At 50.4% G+C, this 26,519-nt stretch overlaps 1 protein-coding gene across 8 annotated transcripts in view; it reads left to right on the top strand.

Annotated features, from left to right (window-relative positions):
• Window positions 1-26,519, top strand: part of LOC129325227 (patatin-like phospholipase domain-containing protein 6) — a 70,156-nt gene that overhangs the window by 33,440 nt on the left and 10,197 nt on the right. For 3 of the 8 annotated variants that reach the window (XM_054972843.1, XM_054972845.1, XM_054972844.1), the window contains 10 exons: window positions 333-396; window positions 1,199-1,367; window positions 3,532-3,714; window positions 4,812-4,930; window positions 5,308-5,464; window positions 5,804-5,920; window positions 9,357-9,426; window positions 12,135-12,251; window positions 12,743-12,859; window positions 22,329-22,477. In XM_054972843.1, the coding sequence (XP_054828818.1) occupies window positions 333-396; window positions 1,199-1,367; window positions 3,532-3,714; window positions 4,812-4,930; window positions 5,308-5,464; window positions 5,804-5,920; window positions 9,357-9,426; window positions 12,135-12,251; window positions 12,743-12,859; window positions 22,329-22,477 (1,262 nt within the window). The remainder of the gene's footprint in view (window positions 1-332; window positions 397-1,198; window positions 1,368-3,531; window positions 3,715-4,811; window positions 4,931-5,307; window positions 5,465-5,803; window positions 5,921-9,356; window positions 9,427-12,134; window positions 12,252-12,742; window positions 12,860-22,328; window positions 22,478-26,519) is intronic. The other 5 variants (XM_054972846.1, XM_054972850.1, XM_054972848.1 and 2 more) reach the window with 3 other exon arrangements.

Consider the following 26,519-nt stretch of genomic DNA (forward strand, 5'->3'; position numbering starts at 1 on the left):
TGACGCTGTAGTATTCTTGGTGTTGGCGGGGGGGGGCAATCAGTGGGAGGGCTTCTAGTGTCCCTTCCCCACTGGCAGACCTCCTGAGGACACCTGTATTTTTGGCCACTGTGTGACACAGAGTGTTGGACTGGATGGGCCATTGGCCTGATCCAACATGGCTTCTCTTATGTTCTGATGTTCACTTCGGGCCCAACCCTCATCAGCATCTGCCAGGAAATAAAATGGGGAGGAGAAGAGCTCTTTCCCGGATGTGCTCCCCTGCCCTCTGCCCCCTCTTGCTCCTTGGCCCCACCTCCTTCAGCACGGCCCATTCTGCTTTGGTTTCACAGGCCCGACCCTTCTGCTCACCAGTGACATCATCCGAGCTCGGCTTGGGGCCTCCGCCCTGGACAGGTACTGTGTGAGTGGGAGAGGGAGAGTGTGTGTGACCGGGCAATGCCTGTGAGCAGAGGAGTCCCGTGGTCCGGATGTTCTCCAGATGTGTAGCCTGCTCTGTAAGGGATTTTGGCACAGGAGAAAAGCTGGAAGAGCCTTCCTGCCCCTATACCAAAGCATCTCTCTGAGCCATTTCTTACAGCACAGGCCTGTTACCTGAGTGAAAAAGCCCTTCTGTTTCAGGTACATTTTCAGATTATGGAATTTCAGGACTGTTAGAGAGTTTCCATTCCCCCCGCCCCCACCCCCGCCAGGCTGCAGGAATGGGGAGGAGGGAGGGAGGAAGCATGCCTGGCCAAAAGAGCTGCTACTCCGTATCTCTGGTCCCTTTTAAAGGGCCATTCTTTTCTATGGGAAGACAGCCCCCAAGGCCGCCCCAGTCTACTCCCATACAAAATAATAGCTCTTTAAAATGTAAAAGGTCCAGCAGTGCCAACTAACAGCAGCTGGTTGGGGCCGGCTTCCTCTCTCACTCTGCCACTCCTGTGCTGCCCTGAAACCAAAACACTGCGGAAATTCTGAAACACAAAATTTTGTTACTCCCAGAATTTCTGGAGTATTTGGGGCCGTTTTGAATATATCCAACCTGAAACAGCTATTTTGGGTTTAATTTCATCTCAGGGATATCCGAACACGCACCCCTAGTGATGAGCAGGGAAGAGAGGAAGAGGTTGGCTCCGCAGTCCTCCCCACTACGCCCCTGAGTGCTGGTGGACAGGGACACGAGGGGGAAACCGGCTTCCTTTTGTTCCTCCCGCAGCATCCATGAGTATCGACTCTCTGGTTGGTTGGCCCAGCAAGAAGACATCCATCGCATTGTGCTGTACCAGACTGACTGCACCCTGACGCCCTGGACAGTGCGCTGCATCCGCCAGGCTGACTGCATTCTCATCGTGGGCCTGGGGGACCACGAACCTATGCTGGGGGAGGTAAAGGGGGCCTTTGGGGCAGGAAGGGGGCTGGCCTGGGGGATCCGGTGCTGGGGGGATCTCGGTCAGTGGCTTCTCTGCCCCTGTTTTGGAGGCACTTGAGTGGAGGTTGTTGCTTTTAAAGGGGTACCGTCAAGGTCCAAATTGGTTTTGATGAGCACTGGTTATTGCTGCACCCCTTCTGGTACTTGCGTTTCTGACAAGTTTGCTGTTAAGCACAAAGGGAGCTGTGCTGTATTTATCTGTTATTTATAGCCCCTCCTCACTGAGACTCAAGGCAGATCACACAGTACAAATAACGCAACTGCAGAGATATCTGATAAGGAAGGCAACAGGATGAGGATTACAAAAATTAGAGACAGTGCGGAAAGAAGGGCTGTGATCAAGCAGTACAGAAAATGGAATTACAAAAGTAGAAAACAGTTGCAGTAATTCGCAAAAGCCAGTGCAGGAAATCAGAAAGTTAGAGGGGGAAAGTCCCAGAATTTATATTGCAGCCGCATTTCTGTTATCCAGCAACGGCTCCGCATCCCAAAATCAGCACAGAAAAAAACGTGGTTCAGACACTGGCATGGCACCAACCGGTTAGTGGAGGTTTTTGTAATAGTCCTCTGCTTCCAATTTATAAATCCCCTGCTACCACTAACCCACCAAACACAGTGATTATAGCGGAAAAATGGATTTATTTCTGTCATGGAATAACCCCAGACACCTTCTCCATTTCTCAGAGACGTGTAAAGACCAGTAGCATTGGAGAGCCTCGTATATCCTTCAGTACTGATTGTGTACAGAATAACTGCTATTTCTTTACAGAGTAAAAGATCAAGGGTTAGGATGAAACCCTGTAAAAAATTATGCATACGCCTTGTCAGACAGACACAGAATGACGCATTTTCCCAGAGAACATGACATCTGACAAGCTTCAATGACAAAAGAATTATATAAACAATTTGAGAAGCTGTTGTTGCCATGTGTCTGATATATTCCTTGGGAAGGAATTCATTCAGGGTTGAAATCTTTCTTACTTAATTAGAATAACCAAATCAACAAAATGTTTACACATTGCTCAGTGACCTATGTCATTCACTAGCGACATATGTAACAAGCAGGATATCTCAGAAGAAGGAATGTGACACTTAGCTCAAGGCTTTCTTACTTGTTTACGGATTTCTGTGTGCTGGTAGCTTGAATGTATGCTCAGAATAAGATTTTATGAAATGAGGACTAAAAAAATTCCCTAACAAAAAGCAGAGTATATACACAGAGGATTTTTTTTCTCTGCAGAAGTGCCTTCCTAAATTATTGTCATACCACATCCCCAGGAAGCTTATAAAAATGCCCTCCTGGACGGTTCTGTTTTACGTAGTCTGTGGAATGACAGAAATGTGGGAGCCTTTCTGATTTCCTCAGGCAGGACATTTCTTAAAGTGGGGGTCTCAACAGAGGATGCATGTGTAAAAGGCCTGGAGAGGGGGCGGCCAAGAGGGGAGGGGATAGCCCTCTCCAAGTACTTGAAGGGCTGCCATAGAGAGGGCGGCACGGAGTTGTTTTCCGTTGCCCCGGGATCAGAACCAACAGGTTGAAATGAAATCAAAAGAGTTTTTGGCTAAACATGAGGAAGAACTTCCTGAAGAGTTAGAGCATTCCCTCAGTGGAACAGGCTTCCTCGGGAGGTGGTGGGCTCTCCTTCTTTGAAGGTTTTTAAGCAGAGGCTGGATGGCTATCGGACAGCAATGCTGATTCTGTGAACCTGGGCAGATCATGAAGGGGAGGGCAGGAAGGGTTACATCAGTGCTTAGTTCTCGTGGCCCCTTCTTTCTTATTTGGAGTTTATTGTTGAAAAACAATAACAGTAATTCTGTAAGCATTTTGAAGTTGTTCCTGCTCTTTCCAGTGTAGTCTTAGAGAGAAGAGGCCCTCAGCATTGTATTCAAGCTGGCCCTAGCCCCTTCTCCGGGCGGAGGGGCAGTCCCCAAGGCAACCACTGAATGCCTCAGTTGTGGGGAACTGGCAGCAAGGGTTGTCCAGGGGAAATAAGAAAGCAGAGTTTCTAGGAATTATCTCCCAAATGTGAGGCTGCGGTATCCCATGTGAAGTTTCACTGTGCAGATATGTAACAGCCGGCCTGCGTGTGACACAGGGAGTTTCCTTTCTCTCTGTTCAGCTGGAACAGATGCTGGAGAACACGGCAGTGCGCGCCCTGAAGCAACTCATCCTTCTGCATCGTGAAGATGGGCCCAGCCCTGCCCGCACCGTGGAATGGCTCAACATGCGCAGCTGGTGCTCAGGGCATCTGCACATCAGATGTCCACGTAGAGTGTTTTCCCGGCGCAGCCCGAATAAGCTGGTACTGGTGCTCAGCCGTTCTGTCTCTCGCATGCGCCTCTCCACCCCCTTCCTGCAACCCAAGTGCCTGTCCTCTGCCCCCCACCCCTGTGCTCCCCTCCGTGCCCTTGCGTGACCAAAGCCCCCCCGCAGGCCTCCGTTCCCCCGTTCCCTTTCCCACGCTCCTTGCAGCCTCACTCAGCCTGACCGTGTCCCCCACCCCTTCCCTCTGGTTTGGCTTCAGAAAAGGCTGAAGGGACATAGGTGGGGGGTGGCGGAGGAAGATGTGCGGGTTAAATGGTCCCCAGGGTAATCTTTTGATGGAAAATCCAGTGCCCTGAAACAGACCGAAGCTGAGACAGATTTCAAGGACTCCCTTTCAGGGGATTATGGAAGGAGCCAAGATGATTTCTTCAAAGTGGGTTAGTAGGAAACAATGTGACAAACGGAGTCCAAATGAAGTAAGCACAGAATGGGGCAGAATAGGGCAAAACATCCTAACTTTAAATGGGTACTGGCGGTTCTGTACTGGTGGGGACTGACCAGGGAAGAGTTCTTGCATGGTGATCAGCTGTAGGAGCACGTCAGCTCAGCAGGAGAAGATCAGTTATGAGGGAAGGGATTAAACAGAACGGCTGGTATCCTAGTGCTCTGGTACAGATCTGTTCAGGTGAGTCACCATGTTGGTCTGCAGTAGAGTAGCAGGATTTGAGCCCAGGGGCACTGTAGAGGGTCAGCTTCCGAGAGTCAGAGCTCCCTTCCTCAGACACAAGTCAGAATGGAGATCCTTCAGCCTTCATATCCCAGCGAAAGTTGGGTGGGGTGTTACAGCAGAGGGCATCAGGATGCCATTAACTTGTGAAATTCACCGCCAGAAGATGTAGTGAGGGCCACTAGCTCAGTTGCCTTCAAAAGGGTATAAGACAGACTCATGGAAGGCTGGTCCATCCGGGGGGGGGGCGGGGGGGGCGTTTGTTTCCATGCACTGCTTGCAGACTTTCCAGGGACACCTGGCTGGTCGCTGTGTGAAACGGGAGACTCGCCTAGAACAGGCCACGAGTCTGATCCCGCACCGCTGCTCTTACATCCTTATAAGCCTCTGTTTTTTCTCCATCCCAGAGAGAAATGTACGAAAAGGTTTTTGAGAAAAATGCCGATCGCCACAGCGACTTCTCCCGTCTTGCACGAGTCCTTACAGGCAACACCATTGCTTTGGTGCTGGGTGGCGGTGGGGCCAGGTAAATGGGCTCTGGAGAACCAAGGGGATAGTTGTCAGGTGGCAGCGGGGCCAGCCGGACAAAGCCTGCCTCCCACAGGCAGAGGGCCCCCACCCTGTGCTGCAGGTTGGCTTCTGCCACACGGGAGGTCCATTCCGGACCCCTGTGTTCCATAGCAGGAATGCCTGGTTAGAGCAGCTGAGAGGGAAGTCTCTGCCACACCTGCTGTGAATCCAGAAGAAGAGCTGGTGAAGACCCAGCTCAGCCTCTGGCTCTTGGGAGGAGGCCGGAAGGGGGCTGGCTGAGCTCCCCCTGCCGCGAGTGGGCGTGGGGTTGGCGTGACGTGGGTTCAGGAGGCAGGTGGGCTTCAGCGGTGGCTTCTCCTTTCCCTGCTGCAGGGGCTGTTCTCACGTTGGGGTGATCAAGGCCATGGAGGAAGCCGGCCTCCCCATTGACCTGATTGGCGGGACCTCCATCGGCTCTTTCATTGGCGCCCTGTATGCCGAAGAGAGGAGTGCGGTGCGCACAAAGCAGCGAGCCAGAGAATGGGCCAAAGTGAGCAAGGAGTGGGGGGGGCAGCAAGGGGGGACTGGGACACCAGGGAAGCGTGGAAGGCAGGCCTGTGGGCCAGCCTGTGAGAAGCATGCAGTCCCCAGCCCAGGGAGGGAGGTCCTGGCCACCGCTGCCGCCTGCAGCACTGCCTCCTGGGTGCACAGTTTCCTACTCGCTTACCTGTTTGGGTGAAGGTGGGCACAGGCAGACACCTCCCTTGGTTGCCTGCTATAGAGGAGATGAATAGTTTGGAATTTTAAAGAGTGTGGTTTTCTCCCTAACCCTTGGCTTGTGTGTCCCGAGAGTGTCTCCCTCCCACATGCTTGTCTGTCCCTCCCACAGAGCATGAACTCTGTGTTTGCAACAGTGCTGGACCTCACCTACCCCATCACCTCCATGTTCTCTGGCTCTGCCTTCAACGCCAGCATTCACAAGGTGTTCCAGGACAAGCAGATTGAGGTACGTTGCTGCCGCTGTTGCTGCCGCTCTGATCGTAGCTTCCGAGGTAACGAACAGATTCCTCTTCCACTCAGGGCCCCCTCAGCGCCTGCAGCTCTTCTATGCTCCATGTCCCTTTATTTGTTTACTTAAAATGGTATATAAAACATTTTTATGTCGCCTGTGGAAGAATGGCTCCACTGACCCGTGAGCGCCACTAGGCTCAGCTCTCTGAAGTCTCGAGATGCCCAGTGACCACTCTGGGTACCTGCCTGGCCGTACTCCACTCTTCCCCGACCCTTGGATGGCGTTTCCTTCTCTTTTCCTTTGGCACCCTGCCATTTTGGTGTAGTGGTTAAGAGTGAAAGACTCCAGCCTGGAGAGCCGGATTTGATTTCCCGCTCCTCCGCTTGAAGCCAGCTGGGTGACCTTGGGCTAGTCACAGCTTCTAGGAGCTCTCTCAATAGTGTGTTTTAAATAGCGTATTTGAACATTGTTATGTGTTATGGAGAACAACTACCAGCGTTTTATATAAGAAAGAATTTAGTGAAAATAAAAAGTCTGCACACACACATTCTCTGAAGAGCAAAGGATTGAGCAAGGAATGCAAGAGAAAGGTGCGAACGTGCAGTTCACTTGACCCTCCCTCTGCACATGCCCCAGCTGGTCTGACTGTGTGGCAGGCTCTTCCGCACAGAAGTTACAGCCATCTAGATGCTTCCCTTTACCTTGGAGTCTTTATCCAGGCAGGCCGCCCTTTGTCTGCTCCCTGCGGCAATGGTAGCCATCAAGAAGCAACTCGGGTTGAGCGCTTCTTCCGCTAGCTGTAATCAGGCAAGATGGACCTGTCAGAATGGAGCCCCTTCCTGTGTTCCAAGAGATTTGATCTCTTCTGTCCCCCCCCCCCCCACACACACACTTTTTGTGGGTCAAAGAATCCTTTTCTGAAATCTCCAGGAAGATGCTGTCTGGCTCCTTGCCCCTGCCCCCCCCCCCCCGCCATGCCCCCGTGTCCCTTCTGGGTATCAGATTCCAGCTAAGGTGTGAGCTGGACATTTCATTGCCTCCAGCCAAGATAGCCGTTAGCGTTCCCGAAGCTTTGATGGTGGGTGCTTGGGCAATACTTGAAAGCACCTGGCTTCCTGTCTGCCTCCTGCTAAGAGAGAGAGAGAGAGAGAGAGACTTTTAAAGTTGGAAGAGGGGGGCAAACGAATCTCCCCGGTGAGGGAATTCCAGAATTTCAGTGCCGTGACCGAGAACGCCCCGTGGGTGCCTGGTTTATGTCACAGTGCGGGATCCGAGGCCTCTTGCAGAACCCGCCCTTCTGAGGATTTCTTACTTTTGTTTAATCAAAAAGAGTCCAGTAGCACCTTTAAGACTAACCAAGTTGATTGTAGCATAAGCTTTCGAGAATCAAGTTCTCTTCGTCAGATGCATGATCCCAACTGGTCAAATACAGCAGAGGAGGGGAGATAGGGGAGAGAAGGAGACATATATCAGAAGGGGACAGGATGCAATTAGCGGGGAGGCAACCAAAACATTCCTTTGCTAGTAAATGTAAACATCTCCTTTTGGTGTGGAGTCAGTTTGCCGTGTTAGTTTGCTGCAGTAAAAGCCTCCAATTCCTATGTAGTATAAGCCTTCGATAACCACAGCTCTCCCTGCCAGATGCATCTGACAAAGAGAACTGTGGTCCCCGAAAGCCCACACCAGGCGTCACTGGGCTCCCCCAGACCACGCCTCTGTAAAGGGAATCTGTTACCTGTGATAATGTGATAACCATTCATAGTCTCTATTCAGTCCCAGCTTGACAGAGTCAAATTTGCATATGAATTCCAATTCAGCAGCCTCCCGTTGGATTTTGTTTTTGAAAGGTTTCTGTTGAACCACAGCGACCTTTAAGTCTTTGGTGGAATGTCCTGGTAGATTGAAGTGTTCTCCCACTGGTTTTTGGACGTTTCCATTTCTAATGTCAGATTTGTGTCCATTTATTCTTTTGCGTAGAGGTTGGCTGGTTTGTCCAATGTACAGAGCAGAAGGACATTGTTGGCACATGAGGGCATATATCAGATTGGAGGATGAGCAGCTGTAAGCGCCAGAGACAGTGTAGTTGATGCCATTGGGTCCTGTAATTATATTCCCTGGGTAGATATAGGGGCAGAGCTGGCATCTGGGTCTGTTGCAGGGCCTGGTACCTGTGCTGGTGACTCTGCTGGCCGATTCATGATTGTAAGTGAGAAGTCGTTTAAGGTTGGGGGGCTGTCTGTAGGCAAGGAAAGGTCTTCCACCCAGGGCTTCTGAGAGAGAGGTATCATTTTCCAGGATGGGTTGTAGCTCACTGATGATACGTTGGATGGGTTTGAGCTGGGAGCTATAGGTGACAACCAGTGGTGTTCTGTTGTTAGTTCCTTTAGGTTTGTCCTGGAGCAGACTGTTTCTGGGTACTAGTCTGGCCCTGTTGATTTGTTTCTTTACTTCATTTGGTGGGTACTGTAGTTTCAAAAATGCTTGTTGTAAATCTCTTGTGTGAGTCTCGGTCGAGAGCATTGGAGCAGATACGGTTGTAACGTAAGGCTTGGCTGTAGACAATAGACCGAGTGGTATGTTTAGGGTGGAAGCTGGAGGCATGTAGATATGAGTATCGGTCTGTTGGTTTCCGGTATAAGGTGGTATTTATTCGCCCATTATGTAGTTGTACAGTGGTGTCCAGGAAGTGTACCTGTTGTGTAGAGTGGTCCAGGCTTAGGTTGATAGTAGGGTGAAAGTTATTGAAGTCCTGATAAAATCTCTCAAGGGCATCGAAAGCTTATACTACATAGGAATTGGAGGCTTTTACTGCAGCAAACTAACACGGCAAACTGACTCCACACCAAAAGGAGATGTTTACATTTACTAGCAAAGGAATGTTTTGGTTGCCTCCCCGCTAATTGCATCCTGTCCCCTTCTGATATATGTCTCCTTCTCTCCCCTATCTCCCCTCCTCTGCTGTATTTGACCAGTTGGGATCATGCATCTGACGAAGAGAACTTGATTCTCGAAAGCTTATGTTACAATCAACTTGGTTAGTCTTAAAGGTGCTACTGGACTCTTTTTGATTTTGCTACTACAGACTAACACGGCTAACTCCTCTGGATCTTACTCTTGTTTATTTATCTCCCCCCCCCCCTGAAGCTGCCGGGCGACACGTCCATAGCTTGGGTCGGGTCAGGGTAGACGGGCAACGCTCATCGTTGTCGTCGTTCTTTTATCTCGCCTCCAATCCTGGCAGAAACAAGTGTGATTCCTAAAATTGAGCACAATCTCTTCACGTTGCAGAATTTGGTGCTGGTACAAAATGTTTGCTACAGAATGTGCATGGTCAGTATTTCCCCCTTTGTGGCTTCTTCCCTGCCCTCTACCTCTTGTCACAGTGTGGCCCAGTGGGTGGTGTCAGTTCCTCCTCCTCTGTCTCTTGCAGGATCTGTGGCTCCCCTACTTCAATGTGACAACAGACATCACCGCCTCTGCCATGAGGGTCCACAAGGATGGTGAGTGCGCCTTTCCAGTAGCGCAGAAGCCATGAGTGACCGGAGGGATTTAGCAGAGGCTTCATCTGTGCTCTGAAGTTTGCCAGTGACCCACGGGGTGCAGGCATGCCCCCACTTGGGCTCCTTGCGTGGAAAGGGAAGGGGGTGTGTGTGGTGGAGGGGGGAGGGGGAGGGTCCCGTCTGCTTTGGGTGGTCCCACGGCTGGGCCAGAAGCAGCTGTCCCTGAGAGCCCCGGTTGGGTGCTCGGGCTGGGCCTCTGGTGCTGCGGGGGCTGGTGGAGAGGTGGCATTGCCCAGAACCTGTTCCTCATGCCTTGGGCGTGGGCGTGGGCGGTGGGGCAGGTGCTGAAAAGGCTCAGTGGTTGGGACATGCCCAGCAATCCCCCAGGGCCTGGTGGCTGGAAGTCTGTTGCCACGAATCACAACCCAGGTGAGAGCAGAGATGCCACCTCCCTCTGACACACGCACACACGTGCACGCACACACGGTCGGCCCTTCCCTTCAGCCCCAGACGGGGGAGCAGGGGCTTTTCTCACAAGGGAGACTTTGACACACACACCCCGCAAATCCTAGCTCCTCTTCCCGCGCCCATTGCCTGAGGCTCGTCCCTGGATCGAAGGCCCAGCACAGTAAAGGGGAGGGGCCGGAGCCTGCTGAGGGGTGTAGCCCAGGAGAGGTGGGCTCGGCAGGCTTTTGAGACAGGACGTGAAAGGGGGGGGGATCCCCCTCCTGTCTTTCTCTAGAGGCAGCCGGAAAGAGGCAGGCTAAGCAAACCCCTCTGGGTTAAGCAGCACCTTCTGGGACCCCCACCCCCGCCCCCCCAGCTGCGGCCTCCATGGATTCCGTTCCTTTGGCTCAAACACCAAAGTAAGCAGTGCAGAGCTGTGTAATCTGATGAACCTCTGGATTGCTTCTCACACCTCCTGGGTAGTATCCTGCTCACTGTCCAGCCAGCTTTTGGGCCTCCCTCTCCTGGTAACATTTCTGCTCTTCACTAAACCTACTAATGGTGCCTTGTTTTCTCTCTACTGGATTGGAGCAGCTAGGCCACAGTACGGGGTTTCTAAGCAGCGGGCTACACAAGCCAGGCCCACCCTTCCCTCCCCAGGCTCCAGGGGAAGGAAGGGGGGCTCTGTCTGGGGTGGAGAAGATTGGGGGGGCGGGCTTTGTGGTACGCCCTCCCTTGCCTCACTGGCTGTGGCAAACATCAGATCTCACCTGGGACATTGTCTGTAGCCGTGCCTGTCCACAGGGCGGGGGCTGTAGGGGCTGTAACTGCCTGGCTTTCTTCATTCTCTTGCCTCTCCTTTGTAACACAGCTAACACCCTCCCCTCCCCGCCCCCAGCAGGCACTGAGTTTTCGGCTTGGCCCTCTGTGTGGGTTTGTGTAAGTGCACGTGGCCTGTCCTTTCTAGGAGTTCAGGCCTTTTCGCCCAGGTGAGGAAGGTTCCTTGCAGGTCCGGCATCCTTTGCAAATGTGGGGGGGGGGGCGGGGGGATGCTTGGCGTGGGGCCAGGAGCACGGCATGGTGTCCGGCTGCAAATGCCGGTCTTTGGGATGTGTGAGTCTCCAGTGCTGCCCAGTGCTGAAAGGCTCCTGGCCTCCTTCCCTGGGGAGGCAGCAAGTGGTGCTGCTCCATCTGGCCAAGGGAGGAAGAGCCAACCGCCGGAGGCCGCTGCTGTGGAGACCCCTGAAGCATTGAGTTGGGTCTGCCTGTGTCGTGCATGCTGTACATGCAGCTCTCTGGGGTTTTTTTTTTCCCTGCTATATATTTTCCTTTTTAGCAGCTTTGCTTGTAGCTCGCCGTGCTCCCGGAGGCTCGGAGCAGTGGCGTTCCCTCCTGCACAGGTCCCATTCACTTCTGTGGGGCCAAAGTTCTTAGGTTTTCCCCAACTGCTAATCACTTGTGATACAGGAAGTCCTGTTCTGTTTCCTCAAACTGCGATCTGCGTGCTGAGAGTTCTCGTTCATTTGTTCACTTCATTTACCACCTTCCCCTTTGAGACTCGAGGAGGAGACTCAACCCTCTTAGTTATGATGGAGAGCCCCGCTGAGCATATTATCCCCATGTGATGTGCTTTATTTAATTCCTAGAAGGCGTTGGTCTTCCTTCTTCCCCGAAGATGAGGTGCCCTGAGCTCAAACCTTGCATCGTTTTGGTAGTGAGCCTATGACCCCTCCTTATCCCCGAAACCACCTGTCGGGAGGGGGAAAGGGGTTGCAGGGAGAAGCTGCAGTCTTGCTGGCTCACGGGGTGAAAAGACGGCCTTTTGCCTTGTTTTGAACGTGGGGCCCTCTGTGGCAGCCCTCTCGTTGCTCTCGTTGAAAGGACCAGAGCTTGAGGGGAGGCCACGTTGTCCTTTTCACGTGATGGAGGGAAGGGTGGGACGGGAGGGAGCAGCAGACATGGGCTGGGAGCAGAACCAAGAAGCCGAGCAGGAGGGTAGTGCTGGGCCCCGGGAAAGGAGGCTGTGCTCCGGCTGCTCTGTCCTTGTGGCCTTGAGGCCTTGCACCTTTGTTTTTCCTCCTCCAATGAAGAAAGCATTCCCGGCATCACCTCCCACCCACGCGCACACACACACACTGCGTGCCCTTTGTGTTTCTGACGCTTCTGTCATTGTGTCATTTCCTGTCCTGTGCTCCTTCCCACCCCCTTCTCTCCTCCCCCCCCCCACTCCTTTTGATTGAATCTCCATCTTCATCCGGCAGGCAGCGTGTGGCGCTTCGTCCGGGCCAGTGCATCTTACACCCCCTATTTGCCTCCTATCTGCGACCCAAAGGACAGTCACTTGCTTGTGGATGGCTGCTATGTTAACAATGTCCCAGGTCAGCATTGCGTTCGCCTCCCTTCCTTGGCTGGTGGACACTGAGGGCAGGCGTGGCTTGGTTGAGGCACGTGTGTGAAGCCGTTGCCTGGGACGCACCTTCCTGCTCCCGAGCCACGGCTGTCCTCTTTTGGCTGGGACGGGCAGGGCAGGCTCAAGAGGGCCGAGAGCCTGGGACCCGCTTGCAGGCCCCTTTTGTCCAGGTGGACCTTTCTGCAGGGCACGGACAACATCCAGCGGGGAGAGCCAGGCAGACGCGGCCTTCTGGTCAGCTGCCTGGCCGCATGTGTGTGGGCTTGGAGGTGGTGGGCTCGAGGCCGGGAGGGCAGCTATGCGTCACGTAGCGGGACCGCTCCGTAACACGCCCTGCAGAACCCTCTCACCCGGACAAGGGGGCCACCCACGGCTGTCCTTCTGCGCTTCTCCCCAAGGGCTCATTGCTGGTCTGGGTTTCTGCCTGCTCTTCTGATTGCATTTGTTCCACATGGTTAGGCTCGCTCTGGCGGTACGTGCGAGCTAGCATGACCCTTTCCGGGTACCTACCGCCACTCTGCGACCCCAAGGACGGCAATTTGCTGATGGACGGCGGCTACATCAACAACCTCCCAGGCAAGTATGGGTGACAGTAGGGCAGCCCCCTGCCGTTGAAGGAGAAGGGCTTCGCAGACCCTCCTTGGCCTTGAAGCACTGTTTTCTGTGAGGCGAGCCCTCGAGTGCTGTTCTCAGCAGTAGCTAGCAACTTAGAGAGACGAGGGGAAGGGCTTGGGAACAAACCTCTTACTGGTGGGAATCAACAGGGAGAAATGGCTTTGGGGGCTGGTGTTCCTTAGGGAGCTTCCCGTGGGGACTCTCTCTCTGGTCTGACGTGATGGGCTGCTTTTTCCCGTGCTTCCTCTGCCTCTCTGTTCAGGCTCATTTGCTTGCCACCCAAACAAGTGATGCACCCTGATGGCAAACAAGCAAACATGGTTGCTCCTTCCTAAGGATATGACCAGGGTTGTTTCCGCTTTCTGACTTCTCATCTCTTCTTTCAAAAGAGTGTGAGAAGTCAGGAGGGGCAGGTCACACAAGGTCACTGTGCAGTACCACATACGGGATTCTGCACACGTACAAGTGTCACTCAAAAGATCCAGAGCCTGGGTCTAAAAAGGGCACCCAACCCCCCCCCCCTTGAAGAAAGACACTGAGCTCCTACACCTGATGGGGGCGGGGAGGGTGCCTCCCCACTCAGTTCTCTTTTACTTGTCTCGCTGTTGTCACTTCTGCATTTCTTCTCCTTTTTCTCCTCTCTCATTTCACCCATTAAAATTATTTCTAATAGTAAATTTTAGTCCTTTGGATATTGTCTCCATTTCCTCCACTCTTAACGTTACCCCCTTCCTTTAGGTTGCACATGGTTCAGCATCCTGTATTTAGGCATTGCTGTCTGCAGGGGGAATCCCCCTGTTAGTTACAGACACAACCTCTGCCTCTTGTGCTTTCAGGAAGCCTGTTGCTTTGATTCTTGTGCCCACTGTGATCCAGGAAACAGGCGAGAAGGAGTTGAATCTCCCAAGGTTATGCCTTGGTAAACGGGGGAAATTGCTGGAGCTTTCCATGTCTTTTTGACTTCCCCCTGCACTTCTGTCCAGCGAACTAGTCCTCCACTGGTGGTTTCCCGCAGACTCCGACCTTTCAGGCGTCTTGCATCCCATGCTCCTGCCTTTTCTAATGGCAGTCCAGTAGATACATGGGCCCCATTGGTTTGGCTTGCATCCTGCTGATGACCAGGGAGCCAGTTTTTTGCCTAGCAGTTTGGCTGTTCTCAATCAACCATCAGTCAGTTTTCTTTTATTTATTCAAACAGTCACGTGCAGTCAGCAATATTCCACATGTGCACGTTCTCGCACATCCCACGGAAGTCCTGGTCCCACCCCTCATCCCATGAACTTATCGTCACTGCACTCTTAATTGGCAACCGTGTGTATAAACAAACAGTAAGCGAATCGGTCTGCCAGTGATGATAAAGAAGCACTGTGTTTTTTAAAAAGTCTTTCAATATGTGCTCAAGTCAATGTTATTTCATGAATGCAGATTTTCACATTGTTTTAAGGGTGTGTTCACTCAGCTGGCTTCAAGCAGAAGAGTGGGGAATCAAACCCGGTTCTCCAGATTAGCATCCTGCCACTCTTAACCACAACACCAAACTGTTCTTAAACCTGACCGTATTGCTGTTCAGATGCTGAGTTTGGCTCGTAGTTTATGTGCTAAATCTGTTGACTCTCTCAATTATTTGGGCTCATCAATTTCAACATATTTGGAGGTCACCCCTGAATTTTCACTGGACCGTGGACCTGAAGGCCATGAAGATGCCTTGTCGTCTTAAGTACATCAGGCATTACAAAGATCTCACCAAATGCCTTCTTTTGGAATTCAAGATGGGAGGTACATCAACCCCTCCCGCAAGTCGCCATATCTGGGTTTCTGGTCCCCATCATCCTCCTGCCCCGTCTGATCCTGCTCAGTGATTACATCCCTTGAAAGACTCACTGGCTGTCAGAGGTCACTTCATCTGTTGCCCTTGCCATGTGTCCCTCTTGCTGGGACTGACCCCAGATGCTGGGTTGAAACTGGCAGCAGTGCCGTCTTCATTCTGCAGGCTCAAGAATTGGTATCGGGTTCAAGAACTAGGCTCCATATTTTTTGCTATGCTCCTCGAAAGGGAGACACATCCCCACTTGGTACTGCCAGATAGGGAGGCATGAAAAACTGGTATTTTGTGGTGGAAATTATTCTTGACTACAGCGCTTTAGTCCATATCCTTAATTACCTGGTGTGGATGTCCAGGTTATCGTTACCATGTATGAGACCAACTTGCTCTGAAGCTTCGACTGCTTGCAGAAGACCAGAGAAGTGGTCCTCTCTCTCTCCAGGCTGAGATCTTCAAACTGATCCATGGATCCATACAATCCACCATAGAGCTTGCAGTGTTTCCCTCATCGCTATTCATGGTTGCATTCTGTTTCTCTTGCTTTGGATACCAAGATGTGCACTGGAGATCCACCCTCCAGTAGTACAAGCATCTTCAGATGAGGTCCTGGAAAAAGTAGTCAAGGAGAAGAAGTTGGAAGTGTCACATCAAGGTTCTCTAGGATATCTGAAGAAGGGAGCTCTGACTCTGTGAAGCTCAGACCCTGCTGATCTACTGCAGACCAACTCAGCTATCCACCTAAAACTACCAAGGTTCTTTAGACACTTGTTTCTAGTCCCCATCTATCCTTCTGCCCTGTCTTATCCTGCTCTGTGATTCCATCCCTTGAAAGAATCACTAGCTATCTGGCAAAAGTCATACCACCCTCTCCCTTTGGCTTGGAACCAGATTGAAGCCGTTTTTCCCAGAATGGGACTCACTCGTCATGGGCTCATGCATGATGGGTGTGCTTATAAAATTCAGTGATAATTCTATTCTCATGCCACTGTGTGCCAACATAGCTCACCCCTTCTTTACAGAAAGGTGATTCCTTGCTGCTTGCGAAAGGAGCGATGGGCCCTGTCCTGTTCCCCCAGTGAGGAATGAGTTCTATCCTAAGTAGTTTGATACTGAAAAAGAACAACGTTTCTGCACCATTTCATACCTCAGGGGCCTCTAGGGCCATGGCTAATCAACTGAGTTTATTGGAGGGCACCAAGAGGAGGAAATTCTGAGAGGATCAGCTGTAGTAAGTGGTCAGGCTGTGAATCAGCACTTTGCTGGTTTGAATCCCACTACTGCCATGAGCTCCTGCGGTTCCTCTCAGCCCCAGCTCCCCAGCTGTATTGTGGGGACAATGATAATATTGACTTTGGCTGTTGTGGGTTTTCCGGGCTGTATTGCCGTGGTCTTGGCATTGTAGTTCCTGACGTTTCGCCAGCAGCTGTGGCTGGCATCTTCAGAGGTATAGCACCAAAAGACAGAGATCTCTCACTGAGAGATCTCTGTCTTTTGGTGCTACACCTCTGAAGATGCCAGCCACAGCTGCTGGCGAAACGTCAGGAACTACAATGCCAAGACCACGGCAATACAGCCCGGAAAACCCACAACAACCATCGTTCTCCGGCCGTGAAAGCCTTCGACAATATTGTTCACTGCTCCAAGTGGGTCACCAATTTGTCCAGAAGAGTAGTGTATAAGCACACAATTATTACTGTCATGGGCCCATGTGAAGGAAAGACTGGTCCTTCACATAGGCCCTATTTCATGTCAGGCTTTATAGCTAAGTTTGCAGGTAAGAATTAGCACTGTAAATTGAACCTAGAAATATAGGGGTAACCGATGAAGTTGTTTTGAGATGGAATAATAATCTCCCACAGCAGAACTCTAGACAGAAAATGGCAGTCCTGTTCTTTATCTGCTAGAGCTTCCGGGTTGCCCTCAAGAGCAGCTGCTTCTTGCCTCGCCACCGCTTTGGTTCCCGTTCTGTATATCCTTGATTATTGTTGTTCCCCCAACAGTCTGGACCGAGTTTCTCTTCTCTGAAGGGCCAGCTGGTAGTCATCTTGGTTTCTGTGATCCCCTCCACAACTGTTCTAAATTTGCATGGTCAAATGTGTCCTCAGAAGCCTGAATCACGTCCTTCCTGCAATAATTAGATAAATTATTTTGTCCCAGTTAATGGGACCAACCCATTGGCTACACCTGACCTCAGAATTGTGACATACAGGACAATGTTCTTGGTCATTATTGTACCAGCTTGTGAGCCCTGCGCGTGACTCTTCTCTCTTCACGTTGTTTATTTTTTCTTATACTGGAAGAGATTTTCTGCACCATGTTCCCTACTTTCTCCAAAAGTTTGTTTCCCAGTTTCATCTCTAGACGTACCTTTCCACAGCTTAAAGATGAGGCCGAGCAAACTCTGCTTGTTGGTTATCTAGAGAGCGCTAATATTCTTTCTAGGGAAATCTGAGGATTACTATAAGGACAATCACGTGTTTCTCTGTTATAGCAGCCCCCGAAAGCGTGAGAGGGTCTCACCTCAAAGGCTCTCAGAGTGGCTGATCAGGACCGTCACCCTGTGCTAACACCAGGTGGCAAAGCAACTGTTAACATAAAGCAGTGAATGCGCCCTGTGAAAGCAGTGGACTCTTACTTAGCATTTCTGGAAGGGAAGAAATCTGTAGAGCTGCGAGCTGGGCTATGGCAATACTCAGACACCCAAGCATGACCAGGTGCACATTTATAGCCATTTTCTCCTAAGGTGACGTCAGCAACCCTCTCCAGGTAAGCAAGCTTGCTGGCCTCCCATAGGCAGACTGCACAGGGACCAAAATGAGCCTGTGACATACAGGGCTTCTGCTCACTCCTTCACCCTGAAGTCAGACTGTCATTGCAGTTTGCTCTCCTCTCAGGTCGGACACTAAACAAGCCTGTCCACTCCTTCTCAGAGGCAGACCTCCCACTAAGCACGTCTGCTCAGTGCAAGAGCCAGCCCTAAACTGGGCATCGTCTGTGCTCTGCCAGAGATGGGCCTTCACTGCCAACTGCCCAGATGACTGAGAGGGGATAGGATAACCAACTTCAAGTTCTTGAAGGGCTGCCATATAGAGGATGGCACAGAGTTGTTTTCTGCTGCCCCAGAAGGTTGGACTAGAACCAACAGGTTGAAATGAAATCAAAGGAGTTTTCGGCTAAACGTTTGGAAGAACTTCCTGATAGTTAGAGCGGTCCCTCAGTGGAACAGACTTCCTCGGGAGGTGGCGGGCTCTCCTTGGGGTCAGGTAGCAATTTCCCCCCATCCAATTTGACTAGGGATCCTGACGGTGTTTTGCCATCTTCTGGGCATGGAATAAGGGTCACTGGGTGTGTATGTTGGGAGGTAGTTGTGAATTGCCTGTCTTGTGTAGGGATTTGGACTAGATGACCCTAGAGGTCCCGTCCAACCCTATGAGTCTCTGATTCCCCGACGTACCATCAGCTCTCTGAAAACGGATGGGACGTTACTGCAGCCGTCACAAGATGGCTCTGGCGTTCACATGGCATTTGTTGTGTGACAGCAAGAGGCCCCATAGCCGCCTCTCCACCACAGACGCCCATAGCAGAGAGGATTCCGTGTACTGAGGCAACCTTTTTAGAGCCACGGAGCTCACTCTGGACTCAGCCACTCTCGGGTGAATCTTCTAAACAAATGTATTCCTTGAACACATGAAGCTGCCTCATACTGGCTTGCACAATCAGTCCTTCGAAATCAGTATTGTCCACTCATACTGGCGGTGGCTCTCCGGGGTCCCAGGCGGAGAAAGGTCTTCCACATGCTCTGTGGCCTGAACCTTAACTGGAGATGCTAGGAATCGAACCCACGACCTTCTGCATGCCAAGCAGATTCTCTGCCACTGAGCCACCCCCCACCCTTTTCCAGCTGAGCCCTGAAAAAGCTCTGCAAACGTAGAACAGACAACGGGCATAGAATAACCTTCACCCATCTCAACGGAATACTTTTGTCCTTCAAGAAAGATGTTTAGATTTATAAGGCAACAGGTGTATGGACAAATGCAAGCATGTCTGAGTGACTCTTAAACATTTCAGAAGACGGGCTCACCTGAAACATCCGAGGAGGAGCCCAGTGGGTAGCTAGCTAGGGCTGGTCTGTGGTTCAGTGGTGGGCGCCTCTGTCATCTCAGCTGAGGAGATGAGCCTTTGCAGCTACGGAAAGGCTATTTTTAGATTACCTGATTTCACTCCTAGTGGGTTGTATGTCTTGGAAGGTCTTGAAACATGGCCATGTTCCTTTTAAAATGAAAACTTTGTCTTTAAAATGTATCCCTGCATTGAATAAGATTGGCTTGGAGACCCTGGGCAAGTGGCACTCCATGTTCCTGGAATACTGCGAGGAAGGACTTCTTCGTTCGGCAGGTGACTGAAGTGCAGGTTCACTGCCAGTGGATCTAGCGACAGCCTCAAGCACAGAGGCTTTAAAGGGGTCTTAGATTTTGATGGATGGATTGACATTAACAGTCCGCCTTGCTCATTAAGACTTGGGGCCGATTGTGCAGTGTAAGTCAATGGGACATCCAGTGAACAACGCAGAAGGGTTTGGATAGCGTAGCATTTGAAAACAAGCAGAAATCTGACACAGAGCTGCTAAAACGACGCTGAAACAAGTCACAAACAGTTAAACATCACACGATGCAGAAATTACCTAGTAGGAGCATACTTGCTGCAACAGAGACTGTGCAGTAGACTATAGTCTACAGTCCTTGTCTCCTACTTGAGTAAAAAAAAAAAACCTCCTGCAAAGATTAGTTTTGCATACTTTGCGGAAAGCAAGGAGAGTGGGCGCTCTCCTGACCTACTCTGGCAAGGCATTCCGTAAGGCAGGGGCCACCACAGAGAAAGGAGGTGTATGGGCCCCTGTGGTATCACGCAGAGGGAGGGCCCTGTTCAGATGAGCAAAGCTGCCCTGGTGGAACATGGCGGGGAGAGGCCGTGGAGGGCCTTGCATGTGACAGCCAAGACCTTGAACTGAGCCCAGTAACTGATGGGAAGGCAGTGGAGTGACTGCAGAGTGAGGGCGATATAGGCATGCTTCACGTAGCTCCTGATAATAACTGAGAGGCAGCATTCTGTATCGGCTGGAGTGTCCAAGTTGACGTTGAGAGGAGGCCCATGTTGAGTGCGTTACGGTAGTCTAGTCTCAGTGTTACTTTAGTGGGGGTCCCAGGAGCCAGGAATCCCGGCCGTCTTTCAGGCCAGACTGAGTTGGAGATGTCAGACTATGCTACTCCAGAGTTGATAGTCTGTTTCACTCCCCTCTGCAAGAAGACAAGGTCTTTTTGGTTTCAAAAGGTTTATTGTGAAAGACAGCATTCATCTCCGAGTATGCATAATCCGGGATAGATATCCTGGCCGACCAAAGGATTGACAAGAATGACTCATGAAAAGAAAGTGGTTACATTTCACACTCCCAAGCCCAGCCTCCCCCCTGAAATCACACAGCAAAGCTTCTCAGAGGCACGATGTGCTGGCCAAGGTCGAGCAGACAGATAAGAGAGTTTCCTTTCCCACGGACTCGGCTCCGTGCAGGTGTTGAGGCCTGGAGGGAAAGAAAGACTAAACACCACAGAATTAAACATGGCTTTACTCAGGTTAAACAGGCTCTGACAGGAGAAAGGCCCTTTTTGCAGCAGCTGCGTCCGCTTGTTTCTCCAGCAGCCATGCTGGATCCAGTATAACAGCTGTGGTTATACTGGTTAATAGTCTGAAAGGGAACCGACTGAAAGTGAGCCCAGGTAAGACGGAAATGATGCTGGTTGGGAAGGTGGAGGTTTGGGTGACGGTTGCGCGCCCCACTTCCGATGCTGTTCCTCAAGGCCACGTACAAGGAAGCCCCTGTGTGAAGTGTGGAAGCAGGGACCACCTTTTCAGCAGCGACTGAGCGTGCCGTTTGTTCCTTTACTCGGTCACTGTTTTTTCCACAGTGTTTAAAATTTTCTGTGTTCAGTTTTTTTATAGCATCTCTTCTCCACCTTTCCAAATTACTCAGGGTAGTTTGCAGCTGCCATAATAAAACACGCACAAGAAAGGACCTTGCCCTTGAAATGCCCCATCCCTGGCCACCTGCATAAGCCACGTGGTGCGCGTGGCTGCGTCAGGCATCCGCGGCTGATCAAGGCCTTTGGAATAGGAGAGAGTTTCAAGCCCTTCCCAAAGGCCAGCCCAGGAAGAACGGCAGCACATCTTCCGGCAGACTATTCCGATGTGTAAAAGGCAAATAGGCTCGAGTGCACCTGTGGGGTGTGTGTGTGTTAGTCCCGATGAGCAGAGTTGTCCTTTCTCCTGCCGAATGCCTGGAAGCCTCTCGGCGTGGCCGGACCCCCTTTTTCTCTGGCTTAAGCCTCCTTCAGCCTTGGTTCGCGTGGCCTGCCTTCTGGGCCTCTCTGTTCCTGCAGCCCTCCTCTGGATCTTTCCCCATCCCTCGTGGGTTGAGGCATTCAGACGGCAGCCTGTGCAGAGGAACGGAGGGGGTGCCGTTTGCCTGCTGCTTCTGTCACTGCAGTTCTTGTCCTCTTGTTACTTCCGTGTTTGATTTGTTATCTGTTACAACTGGGATTTTTTTGCATGACTTCCGGTCTTTTATCTCCCACTTTTCTCCTGATGGGGACTCAAAGCAGCTGACAGTATTGCTCTCCCCAGCTCCATGATAGCCTCAGGGCAGCTGCCCCATGTGATAGGTTAGGCTGAAAGAGAATCTGCAGGCGGCCACTCCAAAAGCATCAATTACCAGAAACAGCCGGTGTTTGTGCTGCTCAGATCAGCAGGTCTGAGTGAGTCACCCGGTGAGCGGCTTCCATGGCAGAGTGGAACTTGGCCTTCTGTCTCCCAGATCCTAGCCCAGCGCTACCCCGGCACTGTCCACACAAGGGGGAGGTCGCACCCTCCCGCTGTGAGAAGTGAGAAACAAAGCTGGATACGCAGGCCGGTGGGCCTTAACTCTGTCCCCTGTAACAGTCGTATAGGCTGGAGCTACCTGCCAGTCTAACCAGTTAATTTAAAGCCAGCACTCCCCCTTGTCCAGAGTTCCTTTACTAAAAAGAGCTTCTGCCCAGATGAGTCCCGTCTCCTGGCCGTGGGGGTTTGCTCCCGGTGAAAAGAGGGTGGGGCCTGCCAGACGGACACGGCTGCTCATAGGGGCTCCTCCTCAAAGCCCACGGGGCACCTGGGGGGGGGCTGTGAGGAGGGTGCACGTGCACACACATGCTTGAGGTGAGATTTGTGCACGTGCACACACATGCTTGAGGTGAGATTTGAGATGGGGAGGGGGAGTGAGGCATGGAGAATCCCCCTTCAGTTGCTGGCAGTGATGATTATTAGAGTTGCCAACAGGCATGAAGAGAATGTCCTGTCACCTGAACAAGGATTCCATAGCATGGAGGTGAAGAGCACCTTGTGGGGCTTGTCTTAAAGGGACAGGATGTTTCTTTCATTCAGGCAGTTGGCAACCCTAATGATTATTTCCCCCCCCCCCAAAAACACACACACATTGTTCTGTTCTCAGAAAGACTCCACGGCTATCCAGCAATCTCTGTTTCTGTCAGCCCTTCTGAGGCCTCTCTCTCCCCCACACAGCTGACATTGCGCGCAACATGGGTGCCAAGACGGTCGTTGCCATTGATGTGGGCAGCCAGGATGAGACCGACCTCTGCAACTACGGGGACAGCCTGTCTGGCTGGTGGTTGCTCTGGAAACGCCTCAACCCTTGGGCACAGAAGGTCAAGGTAAGGGGCTCCGTTCCGTTCTGATCTCCCACCAGTCCGCCAGGAGGGTGCTAGCCGGGTGGAGTCTCTTCAAGGACTTTCCTGTTGCCCACCTCATTTTTCTTCTTAAATTTTCCATTTGTTCATTGACAGAAGGGTTATTTTTCAATACTGTTGCTGCATCTCTTGCAGAGATGCCCTGAGAAGGCCGCCTGCTTCCTTTCAAGGATGCCCCTTAAATGCACAGCGGCTGCCCACTTGCTGAAAGGGATCCAGGCCTTTGTTTCTCAACAAATGTTTTTGACACATTTTCCCAGCGCTCTTCCAGAGAGCCAGTTTGGTATAGTGGTTAAGAGAGTGTGGGACTCTAATCTGGAGAGCCGGGTTTGATTCCCCACTCCTCCGCTTGAAGCCAGCTGGGTGACCTTGGGTCAGTCACAGCTTTCTCAGAGCTCTCTCAGCCCCACCCACCTGACAGGGTGATTGTTGTGGGGATAATAACGACATACTTTGTAAACCACTCTGAGTGGGCATTAAGTTGTCCTGAAGGGCGGTATATAAATCTAATGTTGTTACTATTATTCCTGCAACGTTTTTCTGGGAAATGTGCGGCCCCTTGCTGCCGGTCTGTTGTGATGCTCCTCACAGAGCGCAAGTGCCCGAGAGGCCGAGGCTCCTGTGAGAAGGGGCTTGTGACTTGTGTCGGGAGTGGCTGTGCTGCTGTGACGACAGATCACCCCTGTGCCTGGGATGTTGCCCGTAGCGTTTTGTGAACATGTTACTTTAGTTGTTGACATTATACTGTTCCAGTGTGTGAGCGCTCATGTAGTCCTTTAAATAAACGAAAAGAGTGAGTTAACACCTGAAAGGATTCTTTCTGCCCCTCGTGATTCTCTGCCTTATTCTGTTGCTATCTCCCCGCCCCGCCTTTTTTTCCTTTTTGTTTTGTTTTGTTTCGTTTTGTATTTTGCTTTAGGGTCTCCCTTCCCCTTGCACTAGAGGGCACACAACACACCCTTTAAAAATGGGGTACAGCCGCCCCTCCTCGTGAAAAGCCATGTTGGGACAGGATGCTGGACTGCTGAATCAGGGCAGTAGTAAAAGGGGACCTGCCCCATGGTGTTTGTGGCAGAGGGGCTCACTGCTGAATTCTGTTAATGTAGCATAGGAAGAAGAAGATAGCCACAACAAATACGAGTGGGTGCTTTCATTTGTGCAGCTTCCTCTGTTGACATACACCAAAAAGAAAAGTAATTGAAGCATCTCCCTCAGAACCGGATGTAGGGTTGATTTGGGACTCACAATCGAAAATCATGTGTCAGACATGAGAGTTGGTCCACATTCACCCCAGAAAACTCTGTAGGAGTTAAGCGAGGCATCTTGTAATGGACGCCTTGGGCCATCGAGGCGGGACATCCCTCCGTGAGCTGCAGGGCACAGACACAATGAGGCACTCTGTTGGATCCCTGCTGGGAAGAGGGGCGCAGCTGCCCTATAAGGGCTGCAGTGGACAAAAGGCGCAGGGGCCCCCGGCCATCAGGGGCCCCCGGCCAGGCCCGCCAGGACGCTGCCCTGCTTGGGGGGGGGGGGGTTGTGCAGGCTGCTTGCTTCCTTGCTTGCCTGCCAGCCATGGCCCGGCCTGCTGGCGTCTGCCCGCGGCTGCTCTGCTGGGCCATCTCAGACTCAGCTGCAAGCAGAAAAGGGCCGAGGTGCGGGAGCTGCGGCTCCAGCCAAGAAGGGAAGGGCCTGAGCTGGGCAGCGAGTGGGGTGGAAATGCCGGCATCTCTAGTTTTACTTAAGGTGTGGGCAGAAGGGTGCTCAGGTTGGGCAAATGGGAATAAAAATTGGCAATTAGAAGTCCCGCCCACAACACTGCTTCCCTGATCCAGGCCCCATTCTCCCCCCCCCCCCACATGGCTGCTTTGAACTAAAAATAGAAACCCTGGGAGATCATTGTTTTTTTTTTTTTGTAAAATTTTTATTGGGTTAGAACATTAATATTTTTACATTACATTGCATTCAATTATCCCCTAATTTTTCGTTTCTAACCCCCTCCCTTTCCCCCCCTTTTGTTGACTTCCAACAGCTTTCCCACCCTCTGTCCCTTTTCCCTTACTTCTATTAATTTCCTCTATCTAAAACAAATATATATTCTCCATTATATTAAGCAGTACATCTTTAACTCTTTTACTTACTATACATCCAAACTATACTTCTTTAGATAAACAATTTATCCCATTTTCCAGTTTTAAATATTTCTGTATGTCATAAACCATAAAAATTTCCCACATTTAAATCAAACAATTTGATTTGTTCTCTCTATATTAATCATTTCTTCTTTTTATAGTATTTCTATATAACTCATCACATAGTCAGTCATTTTAACTCTTCTATACATTCAGTTTGATGCATATAAGTCTTATCAAGTAAAAAAAAATATTGTTAATTACTCAATCCTCATGTTTAAACCGTTAATTATTCTCTATCAATATTCTATCCATTAACCTTTACATATCTATATATATCTCAATCAATTAATTAATCTAACTGCTTATAAATTCACATTTCTCTTCCTCCCCCGGTAAAGTCACCCCTCTCTTTTATACTTTTATTGTACTTCAGTAGTTCTCAAACTGCCACAGTTTTCCTCCCACCTCCCACTTCTTCTCCAGATATTGTTTCAGCTTCTCCCAGTCTGTGTTAAACTGCCCTGAGTCCAGATCTCTCAGTTTTCTTGTCATCTTGTCCATTTCAGCCATATACAGCAATTTGTAGATCCAATCTTCAATAGTTGGCACTTCTTGTACTTTCCATTTCTGCGCATACAAAAGTCTAGCTGCTGCAGTCATATAAAATATCAACGTCCTATGGTGGGCTGGGATTCCCTCCATTCCCAAGTTTAGCAGCAGGAGTTCTGGGTTCTTATTTATTTGAAACTGTAAAATTTCACTCATTTCTCTTATTATTTCCCCCCAGAACTGCCTAGCTACCTCACACGACCACCACATATGATAGAGGGAGCCCTCATGCTTTCTACATTTCCAGCATTTATTAGAAGTGTTCAAGTTTCCTAGCGCAATCTTCTTTGGTGTCATGTACCAACGATAGATCATTTTGAAAATGTTCTCTTTAATATTAATACATGTCGTTGTCTTCATTGTAGTTTTCCACAAGTATTCCCATGCCTCCATTGTTATTTCTTTATTAAAATTTATAGCCCATTTCACCATTTGTGTTTTAACTGTCTCATCCTCGGTATACCATTTCAACAGTACTTGGTATACCTTGGATATTCTTTTCTTGTCCTCTTTAAAAAGGGTCTGCTCTAGTTCCGAATAATCTGTTCGTATACCTCCCTTTACAGAGTCCGAGTTATACAAATCTCTGATCTGTCTATACTGGAACCAATCGTAGTTCGGTGATAGTTCCTCTTGCGTCTTTATTCTAAGTTTAGACACCTCAGTTTTAGTTATTTCTTTGTACGTTAAACATTGTTGTTCATTATCAACAGCTCTCGGATCTATCACCTCGTATGGAACCACCCACAAAGGGGTTCCTTCTTGTAGGTAAATTCTGTACTTCTTCCAGATTGTATATAAACTTCTCCTTACAAAATGATGCAGGAACATCGAGTTGACCTTTACTTTGTCATGCCATAGGTATGCGTGCCATCCAAAAAATTTTTTATATCCCTCTAGGGCTAATAGTTTCTTATTCTTTAATGTCATCCACTCTTTTAACCAAACTAGGCAGATTGCATCATGGTAAAGTCTCAGGTTGGGCAGTTGCATTCCGCCTCTTTCCTTTGCATCTTGTAGAACTTTTACTTTCACTCGAGGCTTCTTGCCTGCCCAAACAAAATCTGATATTTTCCTCTGCCATTTTTCAAATTGTTTAGAGTCTCTGATGATTGGTATTGTCTGTAGCAAAAACATTACTCTTGGTAACACATTCATCTTAACTGCTGCAATCCTGCCCAACCATGACAAATTCAGTCTATTCCATTTGATCAAGTCTCTCTCTATCTGAGTCCATAATTTTTCATAATTATTCTTGAACAAAT

Source organism: Eublepharis macularius, chromosome 2 (assembly GCF_028583425.1).
Source record: "Eublepharis macularius isolate TG4126 chromosome 2, MPM_Emac_v1.0, whole genome shotgun sequence".
Lineage (NCBI taxonomy): Eukaryota > Metazoa > Chordata > Lepidosauria > Squamata > Eublepharidae > Eublepharis > Eublepharis macularius.